Source organism: Stigmatopora argus, chromosome 2 (genome assembly GCF_051989625.1).
Source record: "Stigmatopora argus isolate UIUO_Sarg chromosome 2, RoL_Sarg_1.0, whole genome shotgun sequence".
In the NCBI taxonomy this organism is placed as follows: domain Eukaryota; kingdom Metazoa; phylum Chordata; class Actinopteri; order Syngnathiformes; family Syngnathidae; genus Stigmatopora; species Stigmatopora argus.
The window spans coordinates 12,824,969-12,841,793 of NC_135388.1; the positions used below are offsets into that span (position 1 = coordinate 12,824,969).

At 37.6% G+C, this 16,825-nt stretch overlaps 1 protein-coding gene across 1 annotated transcript in view; it reads right to left on the minus strand.

Moving 5' to 3' along the window:
• Positions 1-10,902: 10,902 nt before the first annotated feature.
• The window catches only part of spon1a (spondin 1a), a 39,822-nt gene continuing 33,899 nt past the window's right edge, over positions 10,903-16,825 (minus strand). Inside the window, exons 9-16 of the mRNA XM_077594481.1 lie at positions 15,997-16,137; positions 14,741-14,816; positions 14,458-14,640; positions 13,949-14,119; positions 13,697-13,864; positions 12,914-13,078; positions 12,489-12,758; positions 10,903-11,778 (exon numbers count right to left, since the gene is read on the minus strand). Coding sequence (XP_077450607.1) covers positions 11,615-11,778; positions 12,489-12,758; positions 12,914-13,078; positions 13,697-13,864; positions 13,949-14,119; positions 14,458-14,640; positions 14,741-14,816; positions 15,997-16,137 — 1,338 coding nt within the window. The 3' untranslated portion in view covers positions 10,903-11,614. The remainder of the gene's footprint in view (positions 11,779-12,488; positions 12,759-12,913; positions 13,079-13,696; positions 13,865-13,948; positions 14,120-14,457; positions 14,641-14,740; positions 14,817-15,996; positions 16,138-16,825) is intronic.

Here is a 16,825-nt window from a genome sequence, read left to right on the forward strand (position 1 = left end):
TATGTGGTGTTGCAGAGTGAGCTAAAATGGTTATACGTCATAATTGTAAAGAATATCTGTACATCTCTCTGGGTGTTTCATTTTCCTGATTCACTCTGTAACTCAGAGTCATGGTCATGAACTAATGCAGCATGCTCACCACAGAGTGTTCACTCAGTGTTAAAAGACCGTTGTGAACAGCGCCTGCAGACACGATTGACACTGCAGGAGCCGTGTTTCTATGATGGTCTCATTCCCAGCTGGCTCTCACTGTAACAAACAGAATTAGAACCTACCCTGAATGTTTTAGGGATGTGGAAGGAAAACAGAGTACCTGGAGAAATCCCAAGCAACCCAAGAACATGCAAAATCCACACAGTGAGGACCCACCTGGGATCCATGCATCAACCCTAGAACTGTGTGGCCGACAAGCTAACCACTCGTCCACCGGGCCGCCTGTTTATTTCCATTCTATTCTATATTTAACTGGAGGCAACTTTATCAGTTCACTTTAATAAGAATGGTACAGTAGTACATGTTAATTTGGTTGCCATAAGAAGGTTGTGCATCAAAGTGATTATTGGACATTATAGTGAAAAAAAAACTAGATTGGAGTGAAAACAGATTTTTCACCAAGAAAAGCAGCAAACAGACCTTCTCAGGTGAAGTATGTAAAGTTGGCTTGGGATCGCAGATTTGTGCTGTAAAGGGAGAATGTGGAATCCATTGTTTTGCTTAATTGTCTTTAATGTAAGCAGTAGTACTCCATCAACACAAATTGGTCTGAAATAGTCAATATCCACCAAGTAAACCTCACTTCAGTAAAGTGAAAATGTTTTTCCATTCAATTTGATCTGAATTTCTGTTCAACATATGCATATATGGTGCATGATAATGATGATGAGTGGATGTACAAGTATTAATGGGATTAATTAGCAGTACAAGGGTGTCAGCCAAGAATCTGATCCGTTCACTGTTCTCCCACATGCATATTAGTTGAAGATGCCTCTATTGAAAACACCATTTATAAGAGATTTCTGCGTGGGTTCATGTGGACAAGCAAGCGTTCTTGAGACAGGATAGTGTGAGGGAGAACGGGGGGCTGTGGGAAAAATCATACAGAATGCATGAAGAATAAGATAAAAGAGAATATTGGTGGGGAAGGGAGCAGAAGAGAAGGAAAATTTAGTCAGGGGAAAAGTACAGTTGAGCAAAGTTGATTTTGGAAAGCTAAAAGAGGTTTCTTAGAAGATGATTCTGACAGTGGATGATTATCAGCCGCAACAATGTTGCCAGGAAGTAGAATTTATCGGATGGACAGATATACTGAACGACTACCCTTCTCTTTCAAATAGCATTAGCATTGTTTCTAACACTGCAGAATTGTACGATTTTGTTTAGTTTAGTTTTGCGTCGCCCATTAAAAAAAATCGCAATCCACATCATATGACCCCATGTTTAAAATAAGTTGGAAGTAGTGCATTGGCATGATAATGTATGACTACAATTTGAGGCTTACTTACATATAAGATGTGATTTATAAAATGTCCTGTGTATAGGGCAAAAATAAGATCATCTAAATGAGGTCATCCCCACCTGAAGCACGTTAATTTTATTTTGGGTCCTTTATTACCTGTCTGCCCGTTTGATGGGCTATGTCTGAATTTATCTGGATGACCATTATACCGCTCATTGAATTAATGATGTTGTGAGAAAATGTGGCCACACTTTGATGTGCTACAGAAGGTAAATAACGTGATTTTCAAGTGCAGGCTTTTACCATTTAGATTTTAGAAGATATTTTCTAGCAGGCACTACAAAGGCAGCTCCTTTGAAGAGCTCTTAAAAGAATGAAATAAACTGTAAATACACACTCACTGGCCACTTCATTTGGTACAACAAAATTATTTGAATTGGATTGAATCATATTTTTATCAAAACAAATATCACTTTTTTCAAGAGTCTTTATACAGAGAAAATACTGTGCGTGACACCTCTTAGTATGATGTAATACGTTTTTACATCACTTTAGACTACACTCACTGTCAATCAACCTTACGATGTCACTGTGAGTTTACAAGCATCTTGAAGCCCAACTCAGTCCAAATAAAATATCACACTATCAAAATGTCTCAAAAGACTTATTCAGTTACAAACCCCTAAGCTGTCAAAAAATAGTTGATCGGGAAAATAGGAGGTCACTGAGATAATCAGCTGCTCAGTGGAAGCAGGTGCACCAAGATGGGCCCAGAGGGATGATTGGCGAAAAAAAAAAACTGTTTCGAAAACATCATAAACAATTAGAAAGGTACCATAGATTATCGGAGTTCTGTGTAGTAGAATTCATATGTACACACAGCCATTCAATCTTCTGGTATCCTGGAGCACTACCACATTTCTGTGAAAAAAGGATAATATATTAATAACTGATGACTCTAAGGTTATGATCACACTGAAGGTCAACTCTGATTTCTCATAATAAGTGACATGCATTACGAACAGTACAGTTTAGATTTTTTTTTCAAATCCAAGCTGGGCTCATTCACTTGGGGATAAGAATCCCTCTGTCCAACACCTCTGCAATATTAACGCATATCCGTATGATTGCGACTCACTGGCCCTTAATGAGTGAAAAACTTCACCACTGTTGGACAAATAAAAAAAAAACATGAATGAGCAATGGTGGATGAAGTTGCCTTTCAGGTCATACACTGTTAAACAATTCCAATGCACCCTTCCAATGAGTTCACTTGGCTGCACATGGCCAGATGACATTTCCCCAACACTTTTAATTCATCCTGCTGTGTTTGTCAGCAATGACTTTATTAATGAATACAAAGAACCGCCTCAACTGAAGCCCATCCATGACCGCCTGGCCAGGGAACATCTTGGCAGCTACTATGTGGGAGGCACAAAAACAAACTGGTGTCATCCCCAGACTAGTTCTCTCAAAATAAAGCTAAAGTCTGCCGTTGAAGTGAATCTTCTTCCATTTCAAATTCAGGTTTGTGTTAGAGATATGTGTCTGTTACAAATGTAAAAAAGTAATACTCCTTTGGGATTGAGGGAGATTGATCTGCCCATCTGTCATCTCTGCCTGTGTGAGTGGCACAATACAAGCTATTTTGGAGAATGCAGTGTGTTGCTCTTCCAGAAACTGTTGAATTTCATGCAGAAGTATCGTAAACAAAGGTTAACACTTGCTGGGACCCACGGGAGGATGCGCTTAAAGGATTTCGGCAAGGGCAAAAAGAAATAGATATATAAATGAATAAAAAACAGAATACAGACAGATACTATGCAGGTAGGTACAAATAAGAGTAGGCTTTATTCTTATTATTTATTAATTTTTTATAAAGGCTCGCAACAAAATAGCCAAACATGAGTATCTATTTCATTCCTTATTCACTCAACCTTGTAAAAGCATTCTTTTTTTGGTTTTGCAGATTTTTTCTCAATCATTAAAAAAAACTTGGATGTGAATAAACTTATTGACGTACAAATGACCAATATGGCAACGGAAAGCAACGTCACTTTATAAAGATGAAACTGAATTAAGACTAATAAATACACTTAAAAAAAAAAAAAAAACTTAAGTCCCTATTTAATAAAAGCTAACTATAATGAAATATCCAATGTTATTTTTGCTGTTATTTAGACCTAACAAAGTGAGAATGTTTTTCTTTTTACAAGTCTACTTAGGCCCAAGTGATACAAAAAAAAGTGACTCGCTGTCTATAGTGTAAACAGCATTTTCCGTTGTCTCTTTGCACAGCCTCAGCTGGGGTCCCACATGTTAGAAAGAGAGAAGTCAGTAAGTACACTCCGGGGAATAGTGCTCAAGAGCTCATCTGTGGCATTTAGATGTGTTTGCGTGAACGCAAGAAATAATGGTTGTATTAACGTGTATGCTTCTAGTGTTGTACATGTTTTGAGATGCTATCAGGAGTGTTAGCAACAACATGTCATGTTTGAATCATAGCATCTGCATTCCCAATATTTTACCAAAACCAATGTGTTCATATGCGGTTATTGCATGTGTCCTCAGGGTTTAGTATACTGGAGCGATAGGCAACAGTAATAGGATCACACCCCCACCACGAATAGATTTATAAATATTTTAGTTGTGGATCATCACGTTGAAGTCATCATAGAATTATTTTTTATAGATGGGGTAATAAACAATCTTAACTGGAATGGTTCACTAAATGCGTAATACGGTATTGAATCATGGATGTCCCTTCTCAAGCGCTGGTGGCTCTGTGTGACTAATCAGGCCAACCCCCACATCTTATGCCTTTTAGGTATCTGGTCTTTCCCAACACCAATGCTACAATGCATCTTATACAGCCGAAAATGACACATAGGCAGCTCTGCATGGTGGGTTGCCACGGTAACAATGCAGCAAATACCTCGAGCACTCGTGTTTTTGATTATGGCAATCGAGTTCCATTCTAAGGTTGAAGGATTGATCACAATTCTGCTCACCAAATGTCTAATCAGAGACGGCGCCACAGCAGGGCAGCTGGAAATGTCCAATATATGCCGATTAAGTCTCCATTTCATTACATTTTGATCTTAACGTGCCAAAATGGCCTACTTGTAGAAGAACATAAATTAGGATTGCTTCAGTTTAAAGGACAGAAAGTGTGCATTTTTGAATTGGACTTCCTGGTGGCTTAATCTGCTCGAAGAGTTAAGGCGAGTTACATTACTGCAAGCAACTCACAAGCTAATTAAAAACTACTTGTTTTCACAATTGTACACCGATGATAAGACTGTTTTGTCACAGGGGGTGGAGCAAAGAAACAAACTGTGTTGTGACTGCACTGACAGGTATATGTGTGCAGGATCAATTTGGCAACCTTTATCACTTCAGACTAATGTGCGTTATCTACTGAAAAAGAGCAATTTGTCAAACGGCTATCAGTGTGCTTGCATTGGTCTGGCAGGACGGTCTAAATAATTCATTCTAATGACCCAAATGAAACATTTTTGCCCTGATGCCTTTGTCTGTGACTGCATGAAGCTCTGCTCGTGCTTCATTCACACTCAATACTTTGACATTATCAAACTATAGAGAACAAAGACATACAAATTATAAAGCCCTTTCACAAAGACGTAGAGTTCAAATTTTGCATCGCTAAAACATTCCATTGTTTAGGACATGATCATTCTTTCTATTGAGTTCAGTTCTTGGCACCTGAAATGAATTACTGCATATGATCATGAATCTCAGATAGGTCATGTCAAGTCAAGCCAGTGGCGGTCCGTGCATTTTCTCGTAGCGCCTTCAACGGGTAAAATCCACTTCCTAGCAGCATTTAATGATTAAATACAAATACTGGAGCTTTTCAGACATTACAACCGGGCCGGGGGGTGATTTTCCCGGGAAAAGACAGCGATGAACGTCAATGGCGTACCGGCAAACATTGCCTGAAAATGGGGTAATCCAGCCGAAAACAGCATTTATTGATTAAATACAAATACTGGAGCTTTTTAGACATCAGAACAGGGCCAGGAGTATCATTTCCTCGGGAAAAAGACAGCGATGAACATCGATACGTCCATATATGTCCATACGCAAAACGGCAAAAATTGCACTAAAATGGGGTAAAATGAACTTCCGAGCAGCATTTAGTGATTAAATACAAACACTGAAGCTTAAATACAAACACTGGAGCTTTTCAGATATCAGAACTTGGCCCACAATTGAAATATTATTTAGGAATATAGCCATATTTTACTCACCAAAAATTCTTTTTAACTGTACACAATATCCATCCTCCTTTCTTTCTTCCTTCTTTTATATCGCCATCGAAGCTAATGCTGAAAGTCAAGCCTGTCCTGTCGTATTTCTGGCATAGTCCGTCTTGAAAATGGCTTTAAATCAACACAACAATATATTTGCTTGTGCAGCCCGCTCCAAATACAGTTTAGTAGCCCTGGCTAATGACTAGCTAGGTGGTGAAAGCGATGACGTATCCCTACGCCTGCGACAAGGCAATGACGTATCCCTATGCCTGTGACAATGCATTGTGGTGTTGCCAAGTCGAAATGTGATTGGTTAAAGCAACAGTCTTATTGACGCTTGTTTAAAGCAGCAGAGCCTGCAGAACTGATTGTGAAGGCCTTGAGGCAGATTTCTGACCCTGGCAACAAATAATGGCTGAAATGTGATTGGTTAAATGCTTCAATATGAAAACACACATCTGAAAGCAGTGCAACCAGGGGGAAAAGCAATGAAAGGAAGCTAACAGACAATTTGGAATTATTTAATAAGTATTGATGGACAAAATATAATATATGATTCAGCTATTTCTTAGGCCAGCAGAGAAGGCCGTGAAGGCCCTGACGGACCGCCACTGAGTGAAGCTTATTTCTATAACCCTTATACACTAAACAGTCTCAATGAGCTTCGTAGACCCACAGTCAATAGTCAATAAAGATTGGCAACACAAAATGATCTAAAACCACTTTGGAAAAAACTATTAGTCCCATTTATGGGAAACAATGGAAAGAATTGAGAGACAGCCACAGATGGAGGTATATTGATGCAGAATCCTACATCCCCTCAGGGGGTCCTCAGATTTTGTTCTGACTGGTCAATGCAGCTTAAGATTCAGTCATTGCCACCTAGAGAGGGGATGCACCAATTAGAAAAAAGGTCTACAAAGTTTAAAAAATGAGATTTAAGAAATTCTACAGAGCCCTAATTCTTGCTGATTCTTTCATAGTCCTCCATCAAAGACCATCATGTTGCCAATGAATTTTTCCAAGGCGATATGCTTTACCACTGGGTGAGATAAGATGATGTTAAGCACTGTAAATATAAATTAATTCATTTTCAACTCTGTTTATTCTTCAGGCCAACTGCGGACTACACCATGAACTGGACGCCAGTCAGTCATAGGACACACACACACACACACACAGATGGAGTGTAAATAACGGTAAATAAAACCATATCTGGAGCCAGTACACATTAGCCATATGCTACTGTGATATGATCATACTCGGACGTTTTGCTGCAATATGTTGTTCTAACTTCAGGCTAATAATACTAACATAGGAAGAGTATAAAGCAGCACTTATGTACAACAAATAGTAATCATGGGCCAACAGCTTTATTTTAACTGCTTATTATTGGGCCCACGAGGTAGACATATGTATGTTTACAAGAGTAAAACAATTATAGCTGTACCTTTTAAATGGAATACTACTAGAGTTCATTCAGGAGAAATTAATGGGGTTTTAAAAAAGGAGAATAATATAGCTTGAGATAAATAATGACGAAAGGACAAAAAACAAAGTGCCAGGTGGGGGATGGTAATATATATTGTTTGTCACTGCCATTCTATGGTTGGGTGTGCAGCATACAGCCTAGTGAGCCAATAGCTTGTGCAAACAGGTATTTCTTTCACTGAACTGCAGTCATTGATTTACTGATAATCTGCCTTTGTTTATTGGACATTGAACATTACACTAAGCAATGGCTGCTTGCCTTTTTATTATAAACTATAGGAAAATAAAAAGCTATTTTGGTAGCAGTAAATCAAGTGTCGAACAGCAGCCACATCCCAAAAAAGTACATAGATATTATATTAAATTTACTAAATTATTAAAATTGCAACTAACACCATAATTCAATAAACACGAGAGTGTCCTATGGATTCCTACATTTTAGATGAAGGTTGAAGCATTAAACTTTTTAAGAATGGATCCAAGATGGCGGCGCGCACGGGTGTAGCAGCTCTATGCTCTCCAGTTTGGTGTCGTTCGTTATTTACCAACATCTACAGTCGCCAGGATTTTATTACTCTCGGAAGGAGATGTGATATAAGAAGCTTTAAGAGCTAAAATATGTCATTATAATGGCGTACTTTACTGTTATATTTTCAATGACAGACTAAACAGAATTGAATCATTTTGGGGCATTTCTATCTTTCCATTATTAATGTGTATATCTGGAATAATCTGATGTTTAGCCTTGAACTTTGTACTCACGCATTAGTGTTGTATGCCCAAAAACTAAGATCATAAAGTCCTCAATCCATAAGGGCCCTTTTTTTAATCTCACATTGTATAAACCTGTGTTTGACAATAAACCCCAAAACATCCCTTAACACTGCAACCATGGCAACATTTTGGCAACGGTATTATTTTTTGCAAAGCAGGTGTTGGATGCCTTTGATTACAAGCTTCATTAGCAGCTAGATTTTTTCCAATGATCACACACACATCTGTAAAAAAAATGCCCGTATTATTGATTTTATTTCAGACAATGTTACATTGTCCATCCAACATTCTTCAAAGCACCAGCCAAGGTACACAGTGGACTGGTCACCATTAAACTGCAGCAAGATTAAAGAGCAATGATTGAAAAACGTGTTGATCCACTCTATAAAATTGTGCCCCTAAAACGCTAATATGATCAAACAAATTGACCATAAACATTAAGAAAAGCCACTGTGCTGTGCTATAATTGTGAATAACTAATAACGTGACCACTCAGACAAAAATTACAAGCAAGAGAATATCTTATTCCTCCGACTAACTGTGGTTCCTGTCTGTGGAGTTACTGCAATGTTCATTGAGGCGCAGTGAGGCGCCATATCACCATAGTCATTATTAATTTCACAGGAAATATCACAGGGACCTTTGGTGCAGGCCCAACAGATGGACGTGTGATTTTCATTTTTTTTTGTGCATGGCTCTCTGATTCATTGGGGTTCAAACCAATCTGGACAGAAAGGAATGAACAAATTGAGAGAGAGTAAATCAGTGTTCCAAATGTAGCTTTATACACACACACACACACACATACACACACACACACACTCACACACACACCACTTTTAAAGTACCCGCATTTTTACCTGCATACATCCATAATTGTATTTGCATTTATGTTCTGTAATCTAGAAGTACATCATTAAAAGTTCATGATAATCAAATTTCTTCGTGAAATGCAAAGTTCATACCATTTCATTTCTGATTGATATATGCATCAATCCATTTTCCACCATCTGGCTCTGAAATGAAATCAGCACTGATTGGCAATAACGACTTATGCCAAACAAGAAATGTTGATAAATGATGTTTTATAGCTCAGATTTTAAAGGCCAAGACACATAGTTTAAGGGGAGATTAGAGGCTTTCAGAAATAACTCTGCTTTTATTCAGCATTTAGTAGCAGTGTGCGGCATTGAACCTTTATTTAGGTTTTTTTTATTAACATAATTTCACATTCTATCACAGTATGGCAAGTATCATATTAGGCTATTTACTCACAACCAGTCCAGGTTAGAATGTGGGAGGAAACCAGAGAACCCAGAGAAAAACCCACTCAAGGGGAGAACATGCAAACAGTACACATGGGGACCAACCTGGGATTGAACCCAGGACCCCAAAACCACAAGTCCAATGTGGTAACCACTCATACACAGGGCTGCCCTTGCAATTCACTTCATCAAACTTCATTATTAAACTGTAAACTATATTACACTTCTTTTGCATGAGATAATCTTGTAGAAAATTGGAGTTCCATCTAAAACCAAGGCATCAAAAGGAACTTCCAACCAGATTAAAACCTAAAACATACACGCAATTTATGCACCTTGCTTTTCTTCTGCTAGTAGATTTGTTTCGATTTTTTTCAGCCGGCAATGTGTTTTAGCAGCTCAATCACGCCTTTATTAATTCACCCTGCATCTTTCCAAATCCTGTGGAGTGTGTAGGCTTCACGCGTGCAATGATGTTGGCATGGAAACAGGATTGGCGTTGCACTGGATCGAATTTTTTACCCTGAGACCCTGGTTCTGCACTAAGGAATGCTTAACACCAGCCCTCCCCCCAGCTTGTATGCCATAAAGGGGAGCCTGGAACTGGGGGAGTGGGTAGAGGTTGGTTTCTTCATGATTTCAACAAGCACATGGAGAAGAAAGTCTTTTCTTCAAGCCCAGAAAATCCACAACCTTGACTTCTATAGAAAACCTTGCTTTTATCCTTTCATGTTTTTTTCTTCTATTTGTGGCATTGAATGTCTTAGTCAAAATGTTATTCCCCCACCATTTATAAAGAAGCATACTACACCATCAAAAGGTTCTTTCTACTGAATTAATTTATTCATTTACTACATTAATTTATGTGTATATGAATGAGCACTTTGAGATGAAAACGATGCAACATATAGGGACTATATGACAAATATGGGATATTTTATACCACAAAAAATCTATAAATTGTGGATTAATGCTCAATAAAAGCCAAAACAAGCCATGTTTAAATTAATAAACAATTTGTTACTGCCATCTACTGGTTGAAAATGAAAGCTACAACAGTCGGCTAATCAATGATGCCTAATGAATTAATGTGCACATGCATTCTTTGATGGCCTTCTCTAATGTCAAGAGCACTAGTCTCCAAATGTGTTCCTAAACTAGAAAACATAACACAATAAATGTGTTTTTTAACAATTCATCAAAAGAAAAAAAAAAATATTAAGTGACCCAGCCTACCATGTATGTTTTTGGGGAAGGAAACTGGAGAACCCACCTGGGCACGGGGGGGAACATGCAAACTGCACACAGGAAAGTCAGAACCCTCCTGGGATTGCAACGTTGGTCTCAGAACGGCGAGACAGATATGCTCACCACTTTCCACAGTGCTGCCTGAAAATATATGTAACATTACATTTATTTTCTTGTGAACAAAGCAGCCATGCAAATATCAGTGACAGAATATAATATTAAGTAGCATAAGAATTACAAATTAGGTAGATTAATTGTTGTTAATTGTATTTTATTTTGTACTCTCCTTTGACATTCCAAAAGCCTTTCACAAGCTTTCATGCCAAAGCCATTTATTTGTCTTGTAAAATATTATTTTTTACATACTGAATAAAACCACAGATGCAGTGGACAAGTTGTCACAATTACTTTTATTGTAAAGGTGATGCTATTCCAAAATATTAACACGTTAGAGAGCGGAAAACATCAACACAACACTTTGGTAGGAATCCTAAGACATTTAAAAAATAATAATTACAGAGGGGAAAATCTTGATATAATGTTGCAAATTATTATTATTCCAATTATGGTGCACATAGAAAACTTTGAGGGCCAGCAACAAAAGGAAGTGGATAATTCGAATAACTGAGCACCAATGTTTTAAATTACTATTGTGATACGAAGGATACCGCAAGATATAATAAGTATTCATTTATTTCTTAAATTAGTTCTGAATATTTTCAAGATATACCACAATACATTTACAGTCATCTTGAAGTGTATCAGAGCTACGGCACAGACGAGTCAGTCTGGTTGTAAGTAGCAGATCTTCATGTTTTCCTCGTCATAATAACTTCAAAACCAAGAACAGGACAAAGAAGGCTCTTTAAATCTATTAGCCTTCAACAGGACAGCAGACACTTTAAATCCCCACGGACCTGTCATTTTCCCAAGTCTGGAAAAAAGGGAACAGAATTTGACTTTTATTACTTGTAAATGTATGGAATATAACACTAGAGTGCCATCAGAGCACTAAATAGAGTGCACTGGGCCATTGTGTGACAACAAACTGTACAATGCCTGGGCGTGTTCTTGGCCCACAAAATGTCTCCCACGTATTCTTCTTAGCAATGGTGCACGTTACAAGCTCGAATCTCCTTCCTGTCCTTGCAGCTGGACAATTGTGCAGTCTTGAACTTTTGCTTGACAGTCATGAGTCGTTCTTGAATACCTCCGCCGCAAACTTTGGTACATTCCGTCCAACTTGACCATGGCCTCATTTTACATCCTACAAAATGGACAGGAAGAGGTGCTGACTTGCATTTTGAATAAATTCATAATTGCCTTACTCGATTACATTACATTATTGGATTGGGTTGGATTAGATAACTTTATTCATCCCATATTCGGGAAATTTCGTTGTCACAGTAGCAAGAGGGTGAGGATGCAGAAATAGGAAAGGCATTTTAGGCATAAATAGATAGGTAATAAGTAAGTTAATAAATAAATAAATACATGAATAAATATATAAATAAATGTTTCTGAAATAAGTATATATATATATATATATATACATACATATACACGTGTGTACATATACATATATATATATACATACATATACACGTGTGTACATATACATATATATATACATACATATACACGTGTGTACATATACATATATATACATACATACATACATATACACGTATGTGTACATATACATACATATATATATATATATATATATATATATATATATATATATATATATATATATATATATATGTATATATATATGCATATATATACATACATATATATATACACATACATATACACACACATATATATATATGCATATACATATATATAAGCACATATATACATACATACACATAGATGTACATCCATGCATACGGTAGGTCTTAACACTCAGCCATTTGTTTTGTTAAAGAGCCTGACAGTTGATGGATTTTTTTTATAAGAGACACAAACCTGGATGCTCATAGGCGACCTCGGTCCTGCTCTGTTTGCTCTTCTTTTTTTCTCGCGACTCCTTGCGTCGTTTCTTCTCATCGCTGTTTGCCTGCCCTGATCTGGTGCACTTCCTGACCTTACACTTTTTCCTCTGGATACTTTCAGGACAGTGGCCCCCGCCAAATTGAGGCTCCAACTTCACTGCGCGTGTCCTGATGCTGTGACCTTTCCCGCAGGACTTATTACACTCAGACCATTCGCTCCACTCGGACATGACACAGTCTATAGCTGAAAAATGAATAACAGAATGCAAAAAAGGTCAAATCATGGTGTCAACTTGACATTGTACGCTGTAGTAGCTGTGACATTGAATATGTGTATGCATCTGGCCAACTGATTGATGTGAAATATGTATACCACAAGAAAAAATATGTACAACTTACGACATTCGGGTAACATGCACTTCTCCACCTGGTCCAACTCTTCCGTGCAGTCTCCAAGCTCAACGGGTGACTTGAGCATCCGCTGCCGTGTTCTTAGACCTTTGCCACAGGAGACGCTGCAGTCGCTCCAATCAGACCACATAGTCAGCATGCATGGAATTGTATCTATATGCAAACAAGCATGGTTTTTTTTTTACAAATAAAGGCCTAACAGGTGAACATATTTTATATATACACCACTACGGATATTGATATTGTCAGATGTCTGCAGACAAGTATGTGGAGATTCACATTTGTTGAGATTGCTACACTATTTTTTGTTCACTAGCTTGAGAGATATTGTGGTGTATGCATTATATTACAGAATCAGTGTATTCTATATCATTGCTGAATTCATTTGATGTCATAATTCCATATTGCAGTGATTCTCAAAGTGTGTTGTACGTAGGCTCCTTATTCAAGAAATATGCATGGGGGCACTAAATTATTATTATTATTTTTTTAATCGTGAAGTAAGTACTACCTTAATTCGAACCTGTAGATGTATTGTTTTAATTTTCATTTAAACCCGGTCCTATTTTTAAATTTTTATCATACAATTGATAATAAATAAAACTCCACTTCATTTTTTATTAACATTTTTGGCTTACTCTGCTATTGTATTTTATTGTTTGTGTTTGTGGCGCAACTTAGACAATTATTTTTTGTCTTAAAAAAAGAAGGTGGTTATTGGTATTCCGAGGATTGAAAACCACTGCTGAAATTATTTGTTCGTTTACTCACGACACTCCGGCATCATGCACTTCTCCACTTCCAGAACTTCAGCTCCACATATGGACCCATCTGCAGGAGGCATCTTCACCATGCGTTCCCTTCTTTTTATACCGAGACCACAAGTGGCACTGCAGACATCCCATTCCCCCCACTCAGTTACCAGGCAGCTGCTGGCAACTGAGGATAAATGCAAGAAATCTGTTAAAAAAAACTGACTGACAGCTAAATTTAAAGACTTAAGTGACATTTTTTCCCTCTTACAGCATTCCTCATTGACAACACACTCTTCGGTCTCCTCCGTGGGTAGAGTGCAGACTGAGCCATCATCTGGGAATTGCTTAACATAACGTTCCCGGGAACGTGTCCCTTGCCCACATGACACACTGCATGGAGACCATGTGATCCACTCTGACATCATACAGGTGGAAGCATCTAAAGAGTAAATTACAAATGTAAATTGTATGTAAAACTATCAGAGGACAAATACTAGTACAGTGAATCATTCTTTACAAACCGGATTTAAAAGCCGCCCTACTCAGACTGTGATAAATTGAAAAGCCTCTCATAAAAAAATATAATAAACATGGGTTCTTTATCATCCATTTCTGGTATTATGCATAGTACTATTCCAATAAACTGTGATTGTAACATTGTTCACTCTGTAAACTGTAAAAAGGGAGTCGTAAACAATAACTCAATAAAAAAGCTCATTATGTAATGTCAGGTAAAGCTTGTTTCCTGCGCCTTTTTAAACTTGAGATGTCAAATACCCTCGTCACTGCACCCCGGCCCCATGCAAGGCTCAAAATCCTGGGTGTGTGGACAAGGAACACTTAGATCCAGCTGGGCCTTCAGCATCCTCTGCCTCATCCGCTTGCCCTTTTCACAAGTTGCTGAGCTGCAGGCTGACCAGGGAGACCAGTTGGAATAGATACATGTCTCGGGGGTGTCATCTATGGGGCGTGAAATAATATGGCTATTAAATGCTGCCTCTATTACAAAGAAAAGCAATGCTGATTGTCTAGAGTAAAAGAAAAATGTTTAGATCCAGACCTTCCTCTTTCTCCTCCTGGGCAATATCGGCCACAATGTCATCAACATTGTCTGGCACAACGTTGCACTGCTCCCCCTGTGGACTCAAACAAAACACTCATTACTCTGGGGCTTTTGCTTTTTTCTTTGTTTCATTTCCTTTTCAATAAGGTAGCCTACAACAGAAAGAGGAGCAGAAACTGATTATGGCAGCAAGAATGCTCATTAAAAAGGAGACTGAAGCCCATGGTTATCATGGAAATTGATCTAAAATCCCCAATTCTCCCTCTAGATGCCACTAAAGGACTTCTCGTAATTGAGTCAGTGTACATCCGTCCATTTTCTTCTCCTCAAAATATTGCCAATATGTAAAAAATAGCCATCAGAAAAACATGTACATTCTGTCCTCATATCTTATCTATTGCAAAGGTATCTACTACACATAAGAGGTTGGTCATTTTCATTTAACAATCACCACAGAGTGTATTTTTTGTTCAAAATTTCCTCCAATGCTTGCCAAATTTGTTCGTTTTAGGACAATACATCAGTGCAACTGACTTTTATGAATGCTCCTGAGTTTTACTTTGTGCTTTTGGCCACTTCTACACGTCCAGCTTCTCTTCCGCTCCACTTTTATGGTGTAAAAGGTATAATAAAGGTAACCCAATTCCACTTTTATGTTAGTTCTAATTTGTTTTTGTAAGAGCAGGATAGTGCATTAGACCTGGGCAATAAAACAATACTGTTATGTACCTGCGAATCAAAGTCAAAACTCAAACCTGGGTTGTTAAGTTAAACCATTATTGCAGTGTCAAGAAAAAATTTTTGACGGCACATTTCAGTGGGTAGTTTGCTGAAGATACACCAACATCAGGGACTAAGCATGGTCTGGGTTCAATTTAGCCAGATGAGACAGTTACCATACACCGGAAAGAAGAAAGTTAGTTAGGAAAATAATGAAAACATGATCGAAATGGACCAGATCAATTTATATTTTTTCTCTCATATTAAAAGTAATATAATTATAACTTTTTATTTTTCATCAGGGCTGGTCTTTGCCATGGGCAATGTGGGAGACCACCCAGGGTGCAATTTATATAGGGGTACACGAGAGACCCCCTATTTTTTTTCAATTATTTTACCAGTTGTCTAGACTATTAAGATAGCAGTAAAATATTCAATGGTCTAAATATTGCTTGCATCATCTTTACCATCATACCACTTGTACACTTTTTATTTTCTTTTAGTTAAGGCTTTTGATTAGCATAAAAACTGACCTTTCTGGCAATACGTTCCACTATGATCCTGGCGACAGAACTGATAGCTCCTCCTTCGGGGTCATAGAAAGGGCTTTGAGGGTGGTCCAAACTGGTCAGAGGGCGGATTTTATCTTCAGGCACCGTAGGCTTGTTCGGAGACTAGAAAAAAAAGTGGCCAAAAAATAAAGCAATCACTAAATTTGAATTTGTTACAGTTCAACACCGAACATACCTGTTTTATTCATGAAAAGGTGCTATCACATGCCAGACAATAATGGAGACACTCAGCAAGGAGTTTTCATTGTAAGAAACCTTAATGGAAATCGTTACGGATATATGGTTATATTTGTGTAAAACTAGCACTAAAAGAGTTTTGTGACAAATCTCAGTGTTTCTGTTTCTCAACTGACGAACACCTGGGTGTGCTCAAAGTAGCAATCTGGCTTGAAAGCATTTATTTTTCCCTGCATGCTTTTTTTATATAAATCAATAAAAATGTATTTCTTCTTTTCACCATGGTGCTTTCATTTTGATTCTTTATCCATGTGATTTTATAGTTCGTTTTATTTTTTTTGTTCATCCCCTTTATTGTTTTTTTGTGTGTTTTTTTTTTTTGGTTATTGTTTATTGATTTGTGTCTGAACGGGGCTACAGAAAAGAAAATCCCTTAAAGAAAATGAAAGTAAATTTGAACTGAAAATTGTTGGCTAGAAAACACACCAAAGAAACACAACTCTGTGTTTCTTTATAAATTGTAAGGTAACAAATTAAAAAGTGTTTGAATATTGTTTTACACCATTTTTCCTACAAAAACACATCCCTGTCATTTCTTTAGAAACAAATTTGC